The following is a 20,449-nucleotide window of genomic DNA, read 5'->3' as shown; positions in this document are numbered from 1 at the left end:
GGCTACCTTGATTACATTCACCCTTCTATTCTCAAGGCTCTAGTCTATACACGGAGTTGCTTATACTACTTAATTCACAAGATGCTACTACTCTGGAAGCTTTGTGAACTTCTATGTAAATATAGAAATCATCACCAGCTGTCCAGGATTCAGTTTTCACATGAAATTTATTTGTAAATACGCTATCAAAGAGTCATGTATTTGTAATGACTGTCAAAACCCATCTCTACATCCACATAACACCTCTATCAACATGTATATCGACACAATTTCTGAGTCAGCTGTTGTTTGCATCATTCAGCTTCTCTGCTGAATCAAAATACACCAACTAGCCATTAAAGGGGTGTGAATATAATCAAATTCACAGGTTAACCATAAGCTCTGGTTTTGGAACTGGGGAAGGAACACTAATTTTTTTTTAACCTCTGTGTTTGGGCTTTTATTTTTTAGGCATCATGCTACTTGATTTACTTATATCAGCTGATTGTGATTGAATCTGTTTGGACCAGAATATGGGTAGTTTCAAAAGTGTCTCAGGTGAGTCTACTGTGTATCCATGATTGAGAACTACTGACATACAAAACCCTGCTAATTTTTGCAGAAATTCTCTAAGACTGGGTTTATGTCCATTTTAGAGTAAAGAGATGGGTGCCCACAGGTATTAACTAGCTTTCCCTGGCTCACACATCTTACAAATGATAACATTTCTTAAGCAGAGGAGGCCATCACTATCACCAAATCAAGGGAGATGCTGAACCTAAAAGACTGAAGATTCCTATGTAACAACTGAGTCTCTTTCTTTGACTCTGTGCTCCAACCTTTCACGGCCACCCTGGTCCTTTTTGATCTCTTCCCCAATTTTCTACTGCATGAATAACTGACTTATTTTGATGGCAATAATACTCAAGCCTTACCTGTACATTTCCTAGTTCTCAAATCTGGTGACAGGCAGGCAAATGATTGCAAGAGACCTGGGTTTGGAGCCACACCCACCTGAGCTGGCCTCCTGCAAGTACTTATCTCTGTGGCCTTGACAGGTCATTTTTTGGTCTCTCAGTTTTGCAAGCATAAAATAGGGAAAAAATAAAACCTGTACTTCAGAAACATTATATTCAATAAATCTTACCTATTAGTATGCCCACCCTAACCAATGGAAATAAAGTGTGTGGTCTGTCAGTAAAGAGTAGTAGGTTGAATCAGACCTTTGGCGTTGACTCCTTTTTCTAACACAAATACTCTAATATTTAGAGAGAGAATAGAAAGAATAAGGAGTCATAAAATCGGGCTAAGGCTGACATTTTTATCCCTCAGAAGTGTTTCCATAAAGTTATTTACGCATGAAACTCTAGCTAAACCACAGGAAAACATACAGATCTTCCTCCACTTAGGACGAGGTTACTTCTGGATAAACCCATCCTAAGTTCTAAATATCATAAGGGGAAAACACTAACCTACAAACACCGTAGCTTAGCTGAGCTTACCTTAAATGGGCTCAAAATACTGTAGCCTTCAGTTAAGCAAATTCATCTAACACAAATCCTGTTTTATAATAAAAGTACTGAATAGCTCATGTAATTTATCGAACACTGTACTGAAAGGGAAAAATAGAATAATGGTACGGGTACAGAATGGGTCTAAGTGTATGGGACTCTTTATCCTCCTGATCAGGTGGCTGATCGCGAGCTGCGTCTGAAGGTACGGAGAGAACATGTACTGCAAAAAAGATCAAAAATCAAAATGAAAAGTACGGTTACTACTGAATACTTATTGTTTTCACACCATCACGAAATAGGAAACAGTCGTGAGTGGAAGCTTCCTTCTAAGTCTTCTAAGTCCAGCTGTCCCGTCTGTTTTTCCCGCTGCCTCAAAGTCTTTGCCCTGTGACCCAGTCCCTACCCTAAGCTCCGCACGTTCTCTTAGGGGAGGTGTTGCGGGTTTCTCTTTACAGTGATTGGTTTACCGGGGGGAGGGTACCTCGAAAGGCTCCACCCATCTCACCGGAGGCCTAGGGGGTGGGCGCTCCCTATTCTCCTCCCTCTCCGACCTGCAAGGAGGTGGGCTGGCCGCGGAGGGAGGGCCCTGTCCCTTTAAGGAGGAGGGACGAGCAAGGCCGAGAGAGCTGCCGCTGCCCCGACCCGGTCCGCGCCCTCGCCCCAGAGCAGCCGCAGCCACAGTCCCGGCCGTCCCCCGGTTGGCAGAGTCCGCTCCGGCCCCAGAAAGCAAACCGCCACCATGGTGAAGATCGTGACCGTTAAGACCAAGGCGTATCAAGACCAGAAGCCGGGCACGAGCGGGCTGAGGAAGCGGGTGAAGGTGTTTCAGAGCAGCGCCAACTACGCGGAGAATTTCATCCAGAGTATCATCTCCACCGTGGAGCCGGCGCACCGGCAGGAGGCCACCCTGGTGGTGGGCGGGGACGGCAGGTTTTACATGAAGGAGGCCATCCAGCTCATCGTCCGCATCGCCGCCGCCAACGGGGTAAGGGACGCGCCCCGTCCTCGGTCGCCGGCGTCGTCCGCCTCCTGCCTCGCTCCCGCGGGGCCACTTCCGCGCGCGGCCGCCGCAGTCTCCACCCACCACGCTCCTCCGCGCTCGCTCTTGCCCGCCCGGGGCCGCGGGCCGGAGAGGGGCCGCCCCGCGGGGCAGAGCCGCTCCTCTGACCCCTCCTCCCATCCTCCCCCCGCCCCCCGGGGCGCGAGCCGCGAGCCGCGAGCCGAGGCGCTGGGCTTGACCTTGGGGGGCCGGACCCTCCGTCTCCTGCCCCTCCCTCTCTCCCCTCCCCCCCGTTGCTGTTCTGGCCTCTGACATTTACATTAACCTTTCTTGCCGGCGAAGATACAGTTACTGAGCAGAGGGCAGTCGCCTTGGCCGGGAAAGGTTAGAGGCCGCCGCCTTGCTCAGAACCCTCTGCATCCCGCCGGATGCCGGCTATTCTGGTCTGGGACTGGAGCCTCCCGCTGGCTGCGAGCCGGAGGCTTTGGACACCCTCCCCTCAGCGGTCCAATGGGCAGATCCGAGGAGGCGGTTACCAAGCCTCGTTCCCCATCCCCTGGTTTGCTGGGACCGAGCTTCTGCCCTTAGGCGGCCTGGTTGCTGGGGCACAGGCTTTTGAAAGGGCTCGTCTTTTCCTGGTGTTGTCTCTGGATCTGTTCCACAGAGGCGGCTGGAGCTGAAATTTCATTAGATCAGAAACTGCCTAGCCAAGGCCGCTCTTCCGTAAGCAGTCGTGGCAGGGCAGGAAATTAACGCAACCCTTTGCTTCCTCCGCCGCCTGCACAGCTAGAGAACGTTGACTGACTTTAGGCACGTCCACTCAGGTGAAACTGAAGCAGATTTTTCAGTAAACCTAGGACGTATGCGAAAGTGTGGGTTTATAAAGTAGGTAAATGGGGGCTGAACGTTCACTCACTGTTTTAAAAAAGTTTTCTAAAGAGTTTTTGTTGTAGTTTTCTATGTTTCACATAAGATTTGACTTATACTCAACCTCTTCTGGAACTCATCCCCTTTAGTAATTTTTTTTTTTAAATCCATTTTAGCAAACGAGTTTTTGTTGTTGTGGTTTTCTGTGTTTCACATAAGGTTTGACTTACATTCAACCTCTTCTGGAACTCATCCCCTTTAGTAATGTTGTTTTTTTTTAAAATCCATTTTAGCAGTACTTTATTTCTCTTATTAACATATTGAGTGCCATTTTGCCAAGCCCTGTGAGAGAAGCCCTTCGCTTGCCGGATCTCATTTATCTTCCTGCAGCCCTGTGAGGTCGATGCTATTATGGGCAGCTTCAAGTTACCAATGAGAAAACTGACGCTTAGGCAAATTCCACAGAAACTGTGTCTGCAGTTCTGGAACTCATCCCCTTTAGTAATGTTGTTTTTTTTTAAAATCCATTTTAGCAGTACTTTATTTCTCTTATTAACATATTGAGTGCCATTTTGCCAAGCCCTGTGAGAGAAGCCCTTCGCTTGCCGGATCTCATTTATCTTCCTGCAGCCCTGTGAGGTCGATGCTATTATGGGCAGCTTCAAGTTACCAATGAGAAAACTGACGCTTAGGCAAATTCCACAGAAACTGTGTCTGCAGTTCCTGAGACACAGGAGATGTACTGAGAATCTAGTACAGAGCTGCCAATTCCAAGACCTTGCACAGCCTCTGGGAATGAAGGGACCCTTAAGTCTAAAGATCTGTTTTCCAGCAGTCTCTTAAATCTAAACTGGGCCCAATCTACATCTGCCTCCCTGGATCAAATATTTTTTCAGCATCCATGAGAGAAGATTGTCTGCATTTGTTTTCTTTATGCTCCCTAGTTTTCACACAGCAGGGAAAACAAAGAGCTCTATCCCGGTAGAGCCGGTCATGTCTTTCTTAGGACCTGTGTTGAACTTGCATTTCATTCATTCCTTCCACAAATACTGAGCTTCTGCTACGTACAGAGAAATGTGTGGAATAAAAAGATGATTCAGAAGCAAGACTTGTCCTTAAGGAGCTTACAGCACAATGGGAATCTTAGGGGTCCCAATGGAAAGTTGCATGGGGTCAGAAGGAAAGAAATAGTTAAGACTGAAGATAGCTGTTCTTAAAACCTCATCACCCTTTAGCTGCTGCCCTACTGCTCTCCCCGCCCCCCACCCGCTTGTAGCCAATCTTTGTTCAAGTTGTCAGCATCCATCAGCACTGATTTCCCACCTCCCACTCGCGGGCTCACTGCAGTCCGCCTTCTGCGTCCTCCACCACTCCACTGACATTGCACTTAGCAAGACTACTGATGACTTTGTGTTTGCGGAATCCATTGAACACTGTCTAGGCCGTATCTTATTTGGCCTTCCTGTTGGCACTGCTCACTTTGTACTCTTTCAAAGTTCTCATTCCCTTGCCTTGATCACTCTCTCCTGATCCCACTCACCGTTTTTGAGAGTTTCTACATGGCCTGCTTGCCCTTCCCACACCCTAGGTTTCTGTCCTCAGCTTACTGCTCTCTAATTATATTTGGTGTCTTTCCCTCTAACACACACACACATCTCAGGAATTTAAATATGCCACTCCTTCTTTTCTGGTGCAACTCAGGTAGCATCTTCAGAAAGCTTTCCCCAGTACCCCCTCTCTGCCACTGTCATCCCTTAAGTGATCTTTCCCCATAGATACCTCTGGAAGAGAGGAAATGATCGCACTCCTTTTCTCTCTGCAGGACCTGGGATAGGGTAGCATTCCACGAATCCTTGTTCAGTTGTCCTGAATCAGGAATTGTGATGTGTATGGAATATACTTACATGTATTCCAGTTCTTAAAGCCAGCATATGGTTTATGACCAATACATTTATTCTCATTAAACATTTATCATGTGCTTACTTCTTATCAGACATTTTCTAAGTACTTGGATATAGTATATTCCAGCCCTCAGGAATTACACAGTCCAGAAGGGGAGGTCGATAAGGATAAGCAGACACAGCACAGTGTTAGGTATTGTGATGGGGCTATGTGCCAGGTACTGAAGAGGCAAGAGCATGGCGGGCTGTACTTGGGAGCAGAAGATAAAGTGAGAATGTCTTCACAGAGGGGTGGCAGCAGAATTGAGACCTAAAGGATAAGTTAAGAGTGTCCAAGGTGGATTTGTTGGGAAAGGAATTCTAAGCAGAAAGAATACAAAGCATAGGAGTTAGGGGCAGTTCTTTTGGTCAAGTTATTCGATTTCTAATCCTTTCCCCCCTGGTCTATGAAGACTGTAAATGATAACGCACACCCAGAGAGGCTCTTGTGAGGATTCAATGAAACAACATATTTTAAAGTACTTGGCAGACCCTTCTCATCTGGAAACTATTGGAATGACATGGGTAGGGACACCCCAGGATGGATTTGGGGGCAGGACTTTATAAGCAATGTTCTGCTAATATGGGGGCTCCAAGCTGATCACAGCCAACCTGATGCAGATATTACTGCTGCCAGTCCATAGGCATCAGCATTTTTCCTACGTTCCTCCAACCCTCAGTGGCCTCCACCAATACAGAGTGATGCTGTGTTAGTCAGAACCCAATTGGGTACAAGTGACAGAAACCTAACTTAGATTAGCCCAAGCAAAAAAAGGAGGAAATTGGGGGTTCCTTCCAAATGCTCATGACCTGCTTAAAACTTAGCTCAGGCTGACAGTGCCCACAGCCACTCCCAGTGGGAATCTAGCATTTGGAACAGGGTCCTGGGGTATCTGTGTTTTCTACTGCAACATCTCTGGCATTCTAGGAACAGAGGGGGCAGTTCCCAGTCCCTTTTCCTTACTCTGTGATGACAGGCCAGGGACACCCAAAATGTTTGCTCTAGTGAGGAAATCAAGCAATGCCTGTGGAACTATCTTGTAAAATAAAAAACAAGAGGTGTGTTTTTGTGTGGTTGCTCCTTGCAGAGTGTGAAACAGCAGATCGGAGAGTTGGGCTTTTTCCAATCTACCTCGTCAACATGTTCTACCCCCTCACATCTGGTTCCACTTGCAGTGAGGTTCTCTCCTCTTCCCCTGCAGGTCTGCATTTAGTTGTCACTTCCCTGCTCCCCATGTTTGAATCATGTGCACCTCGACTTTTTTAGGGCCGCACCCACGCCATATGGAAGTTCCCAGGCTAGGGATCAAGTCGGAGCTCCAGCTGCCAGCCTACACCACAGCCACACTAGATCCTTAAGTCAATGAGCGAGGCCAGGGATTGAACTCGTGTCCTCATGAATACTAATCAGGTTCGTTACCACTGAGCCATGACGGGAACTCCCAGGTGCACGTCTTTTCTGCTCTAATAGCCTGTCTTGCTGACCCCCATAATAGCACTGATTTTATCTTATAGCGGTTGTTGGTTTGCTCGTATATAACCTACCTGGCCTCCAACACAGACCTTGTTGACTGTAAGTCCCAAGTGGATGACAACTGGGATTGTCATGTTCTCTGCCTTATCCCAGGAGACCATTCCGGTTAACTCTGAGGTCATCTTGAGCTCTCCACCCGTGTTTGGGACCCTTGCACCGGCTGGTGTAGCTTTCAAATGGTTCCTCACCCCATTGATTAAGCCCACTGAACTCACACAACGTAGAGACCATTTCAACTCACTCTTTAGCAACATAGGTGTTTGTAAGCATATTGGTGTTTGGTATAAGAGACGAACTTTTATTCAGAATCAAATCCTTACTCTCAGATCCTACCATGTGGTGACTCAGCAGGAAAATCACTTACCCCAAATCCTGTCTCCAGATCCTTACCTCTAAATCCTAGCAGGTGGTGACCTGGGAGGAAAGTACTTCTTGGGGATCAATCACACTCAATAGTAGGCAAAAATAACCAAATCCATCTATCTATCTACCTATCTCTATCTATTTTGGTGACTAATAAGCCATCTAGACACTACATGGCTGGGTCACCAAAATAATCCACGTGGTATGTATGTGTAGGAAAACAGGATCTCACCCTCCTTGCCTGTTGTTAACTACAGTTTAAAAAGAAGAAGCCAAACATAAACCTGGAAAATTCTTAAAACATGTGGGTAGTTATACCAACCCCGGGGCAGTGGGACTTGATAGTTCCCCAAATCCATTCTGGGGTCCTCTGGCAGACTCACATGACTCATTTGTATATTAAAAGCTCTGAAAGTCCTCCTTAACATTGCCCAGTCCAGTTTTCCCCAACTTTTAAGCCAGGATGTTATTACAATCCCCAGAACTACGTACTTTGGGATATACTTATTTATGGAAAAGCTCAACTGGGTGAAATGTCAGAAGACCAAAGTCCCGGTTCCAGCTCTAGAAACCATCTGTAGCAGGTTGGACGAGTCAAGCAGATCTTTCTGTACCACCACCTGCCTGTCGCCTTTCTTCTCAGAAACACTTTGGGGCTCTCATGAAGAGGAAAAGGAAAGAAATCGTTTCTAATATGAAAACATCCTCTTTAAAGTGTTTCAGACTCGTGACTGCATCTTTATTGGCCTGACTTGATCTCCAAGTTCTCCCTGTGTTCATTCAGGGCTACCCATCTGAGTGGTGACTGGGAGAAGCTTTAGGAAGGGGGAATACCAACAGCTGAAGTTAAAAAGAAAACAAAACCCCAAGGCAAAGGCACCCCCTTTCACTCTTTCCAAACAGCCCCCCAGGGCTGCGCTTTTGTGGTTTATCCTCTTTGAGGACACCAGGTTTTTTTTTTTTTTAAAAAAGTCTTTTCTAAGTCCTCCCAGTTGAAGGTAGGCCCTCAGTTACTTGGCACACTCAGTAGCCATTTTTAAAAGGTGATCCTCTACTTTGAGCACAGCTCCAGAGGCCACCGAATGACTAGGTATATCTGTCAAGTTCAAGGAAACTTAGGGGAGAATGAATGGATCCTTGAAACTTGCCTTCTTAACTTTCTTGGAGGTGTAGCCCACTCAAATTGTTCTTCTGAAAGCTCTTGTAAAGTCTGAAGGGGTCCAAAATATGCCACTGTGGCATAAAAGTAATTTTGAGCCAAAGGCATTTAAGAATAGGCATTTTTCTGGAGTTCCTATTGTGGCTCAGCAGTAATGAACCCGACTAGTATGCACGAGGATGTGAGTTCAATCTCTGGCCTCTTTAAGTGGGATAGAGTTTTGAAGTCTGAAAATTTCAGCTTTTATGTTTTGGCCTCTGTGCTTTGTCACTCCCCTGATTTCTCCATAACTGAAGAGTAGGAAAAGCTAGGCTGGGCAAGAAGGCAGTATCCTTAATTGGATCTTTGCTGGTAGGCTAGTTCGCATTGTCTGGCTGAGAATCCAGGAAGGATTTGAGGCCACAGCCTTTTCTGCTCTGCTTTCTGCTTCAGCTGCTGTAGCTTGGGTACACAAATAGTCACCATCTCAACTCTGCAGTGCCACACATTGCTGGACTTGGCCAAAATGGGGTACAAGCCACAGTCAAGAAAACTTCCCTTGGCAGAACCATAACCTCCATTTCTGCCTGCAGACTGGCTAGTCCTTGCCTGAGCTCCTCTGTATTGTGGCCAGAAACAGCCAACACATGCTCCTGTTCTGAATTCTCCTAACCATTTGCCTAGAGCTATAGATTTGGTTGGCCAGTGGCCTGCTTCCAAGGTAACCATGGTAACAATTTTGCTGTGGCTAACGAAAATAAGCTGATGCTATATATTTTAGATTTTGTTTTGGTCTAGAACATCAAATTTTATCATTAGAACAATGTAGGTTTTGGCTGCTACGGCAGAATTCTAAAATAAGTTCATAATAGTAGAACCCTTTCTGTGTGTGGGCAGTCCAGGGCTGGTGTGGTAGCTCCATTGTGTCAGGAGACCCACGTTTCTTTTGTTGCTCTGCCTTCCCTTATGAATTGCCTTCATCTGCATAGTCCAGTGTGGCTGCCTATCACGATATGCTATGCTCGTTCCAGCCAACAGGAAGGAGAGGAAGAGAGAGGAAGGTGTGCCTGTCTGAGTCTGCATATAATCAACACCTCTCTGTCTCATTGGCTGAAACTTGGTCTAAGGCCACCTCTAGCAGCAAGGGAGGCTGGGAAGTGCAGGCATAGCCCATTTTATCGCACTTTGCTTTAGTACCATTAGTACGGTGTTTTTTTACAGACTGAAGATTTGTGGCAACTCTGGGACGAGCAAGCTATCAGTGCCATTTTCCCACTATTGTTTGCTCTTTGTGTCTCTGTGACACATTTTGGTAATTCTTGCAATACTTCAGACGTATTCCATCATCATTGTATTTGCTTTGCGATCCATGATCTTTGGTGTTCCTTTTGCAAAAAAGATTGTGAATTGCTGATAGCTCAGATGTGGTTAGTATTTTTTTTTAGCAAACAAGTATTTCCAAATTAAAGTATGTACATTTTTTAGGTATAATGCTATTATTACACACTAAATAGATTATAGTATAATGTAAACATAACTTTTATATGCACTGAGAAACCAAAAAACTCATGTGACCCACTTAATTTTGATACTAACTTTATTGCAGTTAATATTTGAACCCAGAAAATCTCCGAAGTATGTCTGTATCAATGTTATTTGTCTGGCTAACTTTTGGGGGCGTCAGTCTAGCTGAAAGGGAGAATTGATGTTGGGGAACACCTCAGAGTTCTCATTATCCTAAACATGCTTTCCAGATTTAGTGAAAACCACTCAGTCATTTTCAAGTGGTAGAGTTACAGCGGGAAGACAGAAACTTAATTTTATATCGGTAATCAGATTTTTTGAAGAGCGCTTGACAATCATTTATTTCACCTACCATGCTAGAAACTAGGCACAATAATTGTCACTGTGGAGGACTTTTTAAGTAAAACTACTTTTTGAGATGGAATTCACACATCACACAATTCATCCATTTAAAGTGTACAACTCAATATTTTTTAGTGTATTTAGAGTGTATGCAGCCATCACCACCATCTAATTTTAGAACATTTCCATGAGCCTTAAAGAAGCCACACGTATTAGCAGCCAACGCCGCTCACTCCCCTACACCTTCAGGCCTAAGCAACCACTACTGTACCTTAGGCCTCTGTGCATTTGTCAGGGTGGATTTTATACAGACTGAATGTCTAGTTTTCGTTGCCGGGCAGACGTATTTGGCAAGTGAAGCCCTGGGTGCATGAGAAGCAAAGGCAAAGGGTTTGAGTCAAGAACAGGAATTAGTGTCCCACGCTTTTGTGTGCACTGCCTGACCTTGGAGTTATAGTCAAAGATTACGTCCTTGGACTTCCTGTTGTGACTTAGCGAGTTAAGAACCATATGCTGCAGGTGTGGCCCTAAAAAGAAAAAAAGAAAAGATTGTGTGCTTATTCTCAGGGAAGCTCCATTCGAAGGAGGAAGATTGACAGAAGAACAGACAACCACCACTAAGTTTTATAAGCACTTATACCTAAGGGAAAAGAGATGGTTGTGGACACTCCGGGCAGAGACACCTGCCCCAGCTTGGGGTGGGGGTGCGTGTGGGAGGGGGCAGTGTGCCCAGCAAAGGCTTTCTGCAAGAGATGTCTTATTTTCCTCTGCAGACCCGTTGCCCCAAGCCCACCAAGCTGTCAAAAAAAGGAGGAGAAATTTCTCCAGGAGAATAGCTTCTTCATTTTCGTGAGTGTAAGCAATCAGGTTTCTTTTTTTTACAAACATATTTGAACTTATATATCCAGATTAGTATCGTACCCTGCCAAATCGCCACTCTGGGAACTGTACACTTACTCCAGTGATGCGTCTAGTGCTCAAAGCATTTTGAAACTCCTCGATGGGAATTATTTCTCAGCCGGTCAGTTTATGGGTCACCTAGGGAAACCAGTCACATTATTTTATAGTCATGCCTCATTTTTCACCTAAAATGATGTAACAAGATTTGATCACCCCCTTTATCCATTAGACATGGCTCCAACCAATTTTTGTCTCTTTCCAAAGTTCAAATCTATTCTCAAAGGATGAAATTTGTTATGACTGAAGACTTTCAAAGAAAGTGCTGTAGACGGTGAAGACCGTTGCCCGAAAAAGAGTTCCGGAAATGTTAGTGCAATGTCAGCATTGTTTGAATCCATATGTTGCTTCCCAGGGTGCTTGTTTTGAAGGAGATAATTTAGTTGAAAATACTCCCGCATAATGGTTTAAAAGGAGTTACGTTTTACGCTGTTCAAGCAGGCTGCCCTTTCGAGAGGTTCTTAGAAGACAGTTCATGCTGAAGTAGATTCTGGCATTTGCTTTCCTTCTGCAGTTTTTACTGCGGTAGCTGGGGATCCAGTTCCCTTGCATCCTGGTAAATAACTCAACATGCTTTGGTGCATTTAGTAACTGTACACACTAGGAAGGTTTGCCAAAGACGAAGTAGACAAAATGACTCTGGCCCTGGAAGGAAGTCCTATCCGTTTGAAGCCACAAACCCCAGGAACCTAGGTGTTAAGCCTGTGCCCTCCTCAACTCCAAAGGAACATCCCATGATTGCAAAGAGGCCAGAAAGTGGAGCTGGGATGGAGTAACTGGGTAGGGACGGGGAAGGACCTTTTGCTTTAGTAATAAAACCATTATGCTATTGCTGCGCCTGTGGGGGCTCCGGAGAATGCATTCTGTGGAGCCAAATGAAATCTGTTTTAAAATGAAGCAAAAGGAATGTTCATTGCAGCACTATTCACAATAGCCAAGACATGGAAACAACCCAAATGTCCATCGACAGAGGATTGGATTCGGAAGAGGTGGTATATATACACAATGGAATGCTACTCAGTCATAAACAAGAATGACATAATGCCATTCGCAGCAACATGGATGGAGCTAGAGAATCTCATCCTGAGTGAAATGAGCCAGAAAGACAAAGACAAATACCATATGATATCACTTATAACTGGAATCGAATATCCAGCACAAATGAACATCTCCTTAGAAAAGAAAATCATGGACTTGGAGAAGAGACTTGTGGCTGCCTGATGGGAGGGGGAGGGAGTGGGAGGGATAGGGAGCTTGGGCTTATCAGACACAACTTAGAATAGATTTACAAGGAGATCCTGCTGAATAGCATTGAGAACTTTGTCTAGATACTCATGTTGCAACAGAACAAAGGGTGGGGGAAAAAATGTAATTGTAATGTATACATGTAAGGTTAACCTGACCCCCTTGCTGTACAGTGGGAAAATAAAAAAATAATAATAATAAAAAAAATAAAATGAAGCAAAAGGGAAATGATGGTAGGAAACTCAGATGGAGTTGGGAGGAAGGTTGGCCCACTGTCTGTCTGGGCTGGGCCAGGCCACGCAGTTGGCATCCAGCTCTCTGAGGTCAAATCCTTGAGAAACATGCTGATCACCATGGACAGTGACCTGTAAACAGATTTGGTATAAAGAGAGTAAATAGTATCTGCCTTGAAAGGTTTATGCGAGGATGAAGTAAAATTTTTGAAGCACTCGTCATAGTGCCTGATTTAAGTATTTAGTCAACAGAAGATTCTGCTGATTCTCATGGTGATTATGATTATTCCAAACTCTGGAGCCAGTGGGGGGCAGAGGGGAGGGTCTTCTGGGTCTCCCACCACCTCCACTGCCTAGATGTCCCATCCTGTCCCTGCCTATACATTATCTCTTAAATTTGACCTGGGAGGCTGAGTTTCAGAGTTGCCGTAAGTCTCAGGCACAAGCCCACTGATGTGAGGCCTTCACCTCACTGGAGTCATGAGCTGGCAGTGGGTAGCTGAAGATAGGCAGTTTAGGATGGATCTATGGAGTGGTTACCTGGCCCAGGCCAAGGTCATGCTGCAGATGGAAAGCTGCAAGAAGTGTATGTTGGCAAAATGCCGTGAACCTCCTGGACGGCATGAATTTTCTCATTCACTGAGCATTGCCGAGCACTCTTTATGTGCCAGGCACTGTGTGAGATAGTTTCAGGTACAAATCGAAATTAAGGCAAAATCTCTGTTCTCAGGATTCGTGCTAGTAGAGGAGAATCTATAAGTAGTTACAAAAATGTGGTATGAATACTAATATATTAGTTTCCTGTCGCTGCTGTGACCAATTACTCCAAACTAGGAGGCTTAAAACTACAGAAATGCATTTTCTGACGTTTCTGGAGACTGGAAATCTGAAATCAAGTCTGGACTACACTCCCCTGGAAGTCTGCAGGGGAGATCACGGGAACTCAGAGTCACCCAACCCCACCTCGAGGCGGAGGGGAAGAACAAGGGTGTCTGCTCTTCCCAAACAAGGTGATTTTTGAGGCAAGTGTGGAATGATAAAGAGGAATCATGGAGTTCCTTTCATGGCTCAGCAGTTAACTATCCTGATGAAGACCCATGAGGATGCAGGTTCAATCCCTTGCCTTGCTCAAGGATCCAGGTTGCTGTGAGCTGTGGTGTAGGTTGCAGACATGGCTCAGATCCGGCGTAGGCTGGCAGCTGCAGCTTCAATTCAGCCCCTAGCCTGGGAACTTCCATGCGCCATGGGTGTGGCCCTAAAAACCAAAAAAAAAAAAAAAAAAAAAGGAGTCAGGGAAACCTTAGCTGAGAGTGAAGTGAAGGTGGAGGCAGGGCACGGATCACTGGATTCATGGATATACTAAGACTGTTGTCCTGTTTTAGAATATACTAATGGTAATAACTGACAAGAAGATTCCAGAGCTCCATATCCACAGTGCCTCTGTAGACGCCTAACGTTATTTCAAGTGGAAGGTAGGCCACTTGGTGGCTCCTCGAGTCTTACCAAATACCTTTAGTTTGTAGTGATGGATTGGAATAGAAAATCTGGGTTCAAATCTCTGTTGTACAATTGACTGTACAGTATCATAAACTCTGCTTAACTGATCTAAAGCCCAGTTTTCTCACTTGTAAAATGGAATTAATTCTAGCATCTGCCCTATTGGCAAGTTTTATGAGAATTAAATAAAGGGCATGCAGAAGCTTGGGGAACTTGATAGTGCAACTCCAATGTGAGTTGTTATGGTCGTTTCGAAATTCCATCGTTGCTTCAGGAAAGTCACCCCATGGGACAAATTTAAGCCTCCTGCCAAGACAAATCTCAACATGCAATTTTATCTAGCATCGCTCAAAGTCCAAAACTCAGATGAGCTAAAGAATAACCAAAAAGTAAAGATATCATGCCATTTTGAGGATCCTCAGTGGGACATCGAAATTACCTCTTGTACATTAGAATTTTGTTGCAGTATAACTTTTGATGTCAGATAGACTTGAGTTAGATGCCTGGATATGCTGTTTATTAACTGGGTGAACTACTTGAACTCTTTTTTTCGTTACTCATTTGTACGATTAAAATAATATGCCATAGATGCGTCTCTAGGAAAGACAAGATAATGGGTAGGAACTTAGCTTAGTGCCTCATGCACAGTTATAATGAGCAGGTTGCTACACTGGGCAGTGGGGATTTTGATGGAAATACAGATGCTTTAAACGTCTCTTTGCTATTAGTCCCCCTGGGCAGCTCTCGCCTTCTCAGTTCACTTCTTTTCTTCCAGTTGGCCAATGACCTATCAAGATGTTCCACATCTGTTAGGCTATAAATTTCAGAACAGAAATGTTTTTCTTATAGGCAGTAAGTGTTTCATGCATGGGGCCTGGGATGGGGCAGGGTGGGGGCTGTTCTCCATAATATTAGGTTTCTGAAATATATGGTCAGGCTGACTCTCAGTTATCTCAAAAGAACCCAGTGAAAACCCCCAAATAAGTGAAACTGTCCCTGAATAGCTTCAGTACTAGTCACAGTGTTTAGTTTTCACATACCACGTCTACCCATTACGTTTTAGGGCAATGGTTCTTATAAAAGTTGGTTAGGTCCGCTTGCTCCAGCAGCTTCTCCTGGACAGCTGTTGAGGGGGTGCTCTTGCCTCACCAACATTTGCTGAGCATTTTCTCACTGCTCAGCACTGGGCTGTGCTCTTAGGGGACACGCAGGTGCATGGGCAGGGCCCAGTGCCATGTGGAGCTCGTCATCAGTGGGCACTGCAGGACGGGGACGGTGCCTCCTTTGGGTGTCATGGGGAGCACCAAGGGGTGGTCAGAGGAGGCTTCCAGGGGAGGTGCGTCTGAGCCAAGTCCTACACGATGGTGAAAAGGACGCCAGGAGTAAGTGGAGACATTCTGCATAGAGGCAGCGGCTAGGGCATAACAAGGAGGCCATTGTGGAAAGGAAGCCACAGGCTTTGGCTTTAAAATAGAATCATCTTAACTCCTGCATCACAGGGACAGAGGTAGATGGCAGGGAGCCAGTGATGATCCCCACACAGGTCCTTAACCCCGAGGCTGTCATTATACACAGGCCAATCTAAGACTCAGCCTGAGAACTACCTTATGATCCCAGTGGGAAGGGAGAATCTTGGAGACATAGGTTAACTAATGGAACGAGCTATTTATAAAGGGGCTGGGGTCACAGTATTGGTCCCCTAACACAGGAAGCCTCTGTTTGTGGTGACTGTCTGTCTTCACCCAGCAGATTGCATGGCATATAACCATCTAATATGACCTGATGTTTTCATCAGGGCCAGTGTCTTAACTTGGGTTAGTTGATCTCAATCCATATTGTAGAATGAATGATGTGCAGTGCCCTAAGGCAAATCACACATTTACAGATACAAAAATTTCTCAGGGAGAGAGAGAGAGAAGGAGAGACAGAGATAGAGAGACAGAGACAGATATCTATATAGAGAGAGATAGAGAGATACACAGAGAGATAGAGAGACAGAGACAAAGAGACAAAGACAGACAAAGAGAGGGACAGACAGAGACAAAGAGACAAAGACAGACAAAGAGAGGGACAGACAGAGACAGAGAGACAGAGATGGAGACAGAGAGAGACACACACAGAGAGAATGAGAGAGAGAGAGACAGTGCGGCTGTACAATTTCCCATCCATCTCACTCTGATGTCAGTGAAGGGGCTGGAACACTGGTCCAGCCTTGACCTCCTTTTTCTCCTGGTAGCTTTAGTCTCTGTCTCTAACTCTCCACTCACCCCTTTCCTGCCCTACCCTGAAGTTCACTTTCTGGGATGAGCACCATGAAGCCCTCCCCCCTCTGCCTGCCATTATGCGATGCTCCCCTTGGAGGCAGCACAAGTTTTTGGCCTCAGCCACACAGACTAAACAGCTCCACTTCCTTCACTGTTGCAGTTTCTAGTGCTGTTCCTAATTGTTACTGCACAAGTCCGTGTGCTGTAGAAACTCCTGGAAATGCCAGTTCTCAGGCGGAGGGCACTCAGTGGTGGATCCCTTGTGCTTTGGGAAGTTACCTGTGATGGTGGGGGTAATTTTATAGTTGACGTTGGTCTCAGAAGTGGGGGCGAGTTCCTTGACTACAGTCTGGAAAAACTCACCTCTGTTCATCAGAAACCCTAGTCACAGAGGCCATTTAACTTTCACCCCAACAATTTAGCCACTCAGATATTTGTTAAGGATCTACTATACTTCATTCCAGGCACTGGGGTTACAGGTGGATGAGGTGCTGTCTTTCTCACCACTGAGCAGGCGGGGAGGCTGGTTTACATAAACCAAGCCATGGCACATACCATGTTTTTCAGTGATAAGAACCAACAAAGGAAAAGGACAAAGGAAAAGGGCATGGGAAGGGGTCTCCCTAGGGCCTCTCTCTCATACCAGCCACCCAGCTGCAAAGGGATCCCCTGTCCTGGGAGTTGGGCTTTTTCAGTTTTACCCATTTATTGTTATTAGCTTCCTGCAGCAGCAGCTGTAACACAAAGTACCACAAACTGCGTAATTTGAAACAACAGAAACGTATACTCTCATAGTTCTGGAGGCTGAGAGTCCAAGTCAGGGTGCTGGCAGGACCACACTCCCTCTGACCACGCCTTTGCCTCTGCCTGGCTGCTGGTGCCACCCGCAATTGCTGGTGCTCGTGACTCAACTCCTCTGTCTTCACCAGCTTTCTTCCCTGCATGTCTGTCTCCGACTTTCCCCCTCCTTGTAAACACACCAGTGATTGGACTTGGAGCCCATTCTAATCTGTTATGACCTCATCTTAATTTGATCACATCTGGAGTTCCCAGCACGGCTCAGTGGTTTAACAAACCCGACTAGCATCCATGAGATTGCAGATTCGATTCCTGGCCTCACTCAGTGGGTTAAGGATCCGGCATTGCTGTCAGCTGTGGTGTAGGTCACAGACGTGGCTTGAATCCTGTGTTGCTGTGGCTGTGGCTGTGGTGTAGGCCAGCAGCTGTAGCTCCAATTGGACCCCTGGCCTGGGAGCCTCCATATGCTGCGGGTGCGGCCCTAAAAAAGACAAAAAAAAAAATTTTTTTTATTACATCTGCAAAGGCCCTTTTTCCAAATAAGTTCATATTCACAGGTATTTGGGGTTCAGAATTTAACATATCTGTTTTTTGGGGGGTTTTTTTGGTTTTTCTTGTTTGGCCGCCCCTGCAGCATATGGAAGTACCCAGGCCAGGTATCAAATCCAAGCTGCAGCTGTGACCTACACCACAGCTGTGGCAATGCTTGATCTTAACCCACTGTGCCACAGTGGGAACTCCAACATATTTTATTTTTGGTGGGGTGTCCAGGTCAACCCACAGCACCTGTGCTCTGTCCACCAAGTACCGTGGGTTGTACAGGCACCAAAACTCATAGTTCACCCTTGCACAGTACCCCTGGAGAGTCATCTAGGATATATTTCTTCTTAATTTTCTCCAAGTTAAAATGCCCCTGATCCTCCAAAGGAGCCCTTCAGTCTGAGCATGAGTTTTGGCATTAAAACGGGCATCAAAGCCGAGCTTCCCATTTATTAGTTGTGAGACTTTGAGCAAGTCATCTAACTTCTCCAAGCCTCAGTTTCCTCATGTGTAAAATGGGGATAGTGAGGCTGTCTGCTTCACAGGGTTGTTGTTAAACCTGCATGGAACCTACTTGGAATCCTGTGGACCCTGATATGCCCTTCACATGATCTCCTTTCATCTTTTCAGCAACTCAAGAGATTGGGATTGATTGATTGATTGTGAAAATTAAGTTCATGCTTGTAAAGCACTTGAGGCCCTGCCCAGCACATCCTGACCTACTGTGATTATTTCCTATTGTACAACAGCTTTCAATGCACCATCCCTATTTTACAAATGAGGAAACTAAGGCTGAAAAGACCATACAGAGTCAGAAAATGGCAAGGGCAAGATTCAGCCTCTGAATGGAAGCCCTCCGGTTAGAGCAGGGCCTATAGATACCCCCCTTGTCCACCTTTTCCCTGGCCCGGCGTGGATATTCACACAGACTCACCCACAGCATTGATTCTGTCCTGCCCGGATCCACGTGCTGTAGAGGTCAGGGGATGTGTTAGAAGGAAGGGCCGGGTCTTTATCAGAATCTCTATGTTGGTGGTTTGGAGGACATCCATCGAGTGGCTGCCTGTGGCCAGGCATGGGGATGAGCACGTTCCGCATTAATGTCAGAACCTTGAAAAGAAGTTTTACTATCCCCATTTTATAGACACTCAGGCTCACAAAGAACCCAGAGAAAAGACATCCCGTCTTCGTAGCCACCTTCGTGTGGTTTCTTTACAGCGGGACATCCTAGTTTTGCCAGGCCACGTAGTTGGAAAAATTCTTAAGAGATGAGACAGAATAACCCCACCAATCTCTCATCTTCTTAAAAGTCCAGGCATATGCTACATTTTTATTATTTGATAGAGGGCCAGTCACTGCCACAAAACTCCAAAGGGCACGATTCCCATCGTATTCCAGGTGAAGGGTCCCCCCTAGAGTCGTACAAGGCCCGTGGAGCTGGTTAGTCCACTCCTTGTTGGGCCCGCATGTGTTTCCATTTTCTACCACAAGAGGGAAACATACACCCGTGAATTATTTGAAAATCAAGCTGTTCTTTAGATTGAGCCCTCTTTTTACCAAGGGCTTTTAATTCATAGGTCTGGTAATAGCCAGAATATGGGAAAATACTCTAGTAGCTTCAAACAAATATTCTTCAGGGATTTTTTTAACTCAATTATTACATTTATAGTTGTGCAATGATCATCACAACCCAATTTTATAGCATTTTCTTCAGGGATTCAAATGAAAAAAAATTTTGAGGATGCTCCGAAAAGGAAAATATGTCTAAAAATTTTATATGAACCCTATACATTGCTGTTTTTATAAATCAAAATGCTTGAATATTGGTGATCTCTAATTAAACAGGAGTCCTCGTGACACATTCACTTGGTGTGAAAGTGATTCCTAAGCCTGGAGCATCTTCAAGGTGGGGAGATTGTTTTTAGATTTAACTACACAAAATAAGAATGGCATTTGTGCTGTGGGGATGCCTTCCAAAAATTCTCTCTTTTCTGCGTGCGTAGAGCTTCTGTGCAAGCTCCCAGATTTTACTTCTTTTTTAACAATCCCTTGACTTTTCTGTGTCTCCTTTCAGACCAAAAGTTTGACCACTTGAGTTTGTCATCTTCCTGTGCTGCACAGTGCCTGACGATATGAATGCAAAAAGTCAGTTTCCATACTGCATGGGTAGGTCAACAGTGGGACAGCAGACTGGCGTATCTTCAGACTGTTCAGGGCAGTCATAAAAACCAACATGTACGTAGGGCTTGCTGGGGACTCCAACTAGCCAGTGCTAAGCTCTTTACATTTATCAACTCAGTATGTCTTTATCCAACAAACCTATGCAGTAGGTACTTTTTTCTTTCTTTTTTAAAAAAATGGTCTTTAAGAGATTTTTGGAGTTCCTGTCCTGGCTTAGTGGAAACGAATCTGACTAGTATCCATGAGGACACAGTTTCCACCCCTGGCTTCGTTCAGTGGGTTAAGGATCCGGCATTGTTGTGAGCTGTGGCGTAGGTTGCAGACATGGCTTGGATCTGGCATTGCTGTGGCTGTGGCTGTGGCTGGCAGCTACAGCTCTGATTCAACCCCTAGCCTGAGAACCTCCATATGCTGCAGGTGCAACCCTAAAAAACAAAAGAAGAGATGCATTAAAAAAAAATTGAGGTATAATTGACACCTAACATTGTATTAGTTTCTAGTGTCCAAACTAAAGATTTGATATTGCAATATAT

At 45.3% G+C, this 20,449-nt stretch overlaps 1 protein-coding gene across 1 annotated transcript in view; it reads left to right on the top strand.

The window, feature by feature from the left end:
* Positions 1–2,031: 2,031 nt before the first annotated feature.
* Positions 2,032–20,449, top strand: part of PGM1 (phosphoglucomutase 1) — a 62,654-nt gene continuing 44,236 nt past the window's right edge. Inside the window, exon 1 of the mRNA XM_047788810.1 lies at positions 2,032–2,478. Within this exon, the coding sequence (XP_047644766.1) occupies positions 2,233–2,478 (246 nt within the window). The 5' untranslated portion in view covers positions 2,032–2,232. The remainder of the gene's footprint in view (positions 2,479–20,449) is intronic.

Source organism: Phacochoerus africanus, chromosome 8 (assembly GCF_016906955.1).
Source record: "Phacochoerus africanus isolate WHEZ1 chromosome 8, ROS_Pafr_v1, whole genome shotgun sequence".
NCBI classification, from domain to species: domain Eukaryota; kingdom Metazoa; phylum Chordata; class Mammalia; order Artiodactyla; family Suidae; genus Phacochoerus; species Phacochoerus africanus.
This window is presented reverse-complemented; position numbering and strand designations above follow the sequence as displayed.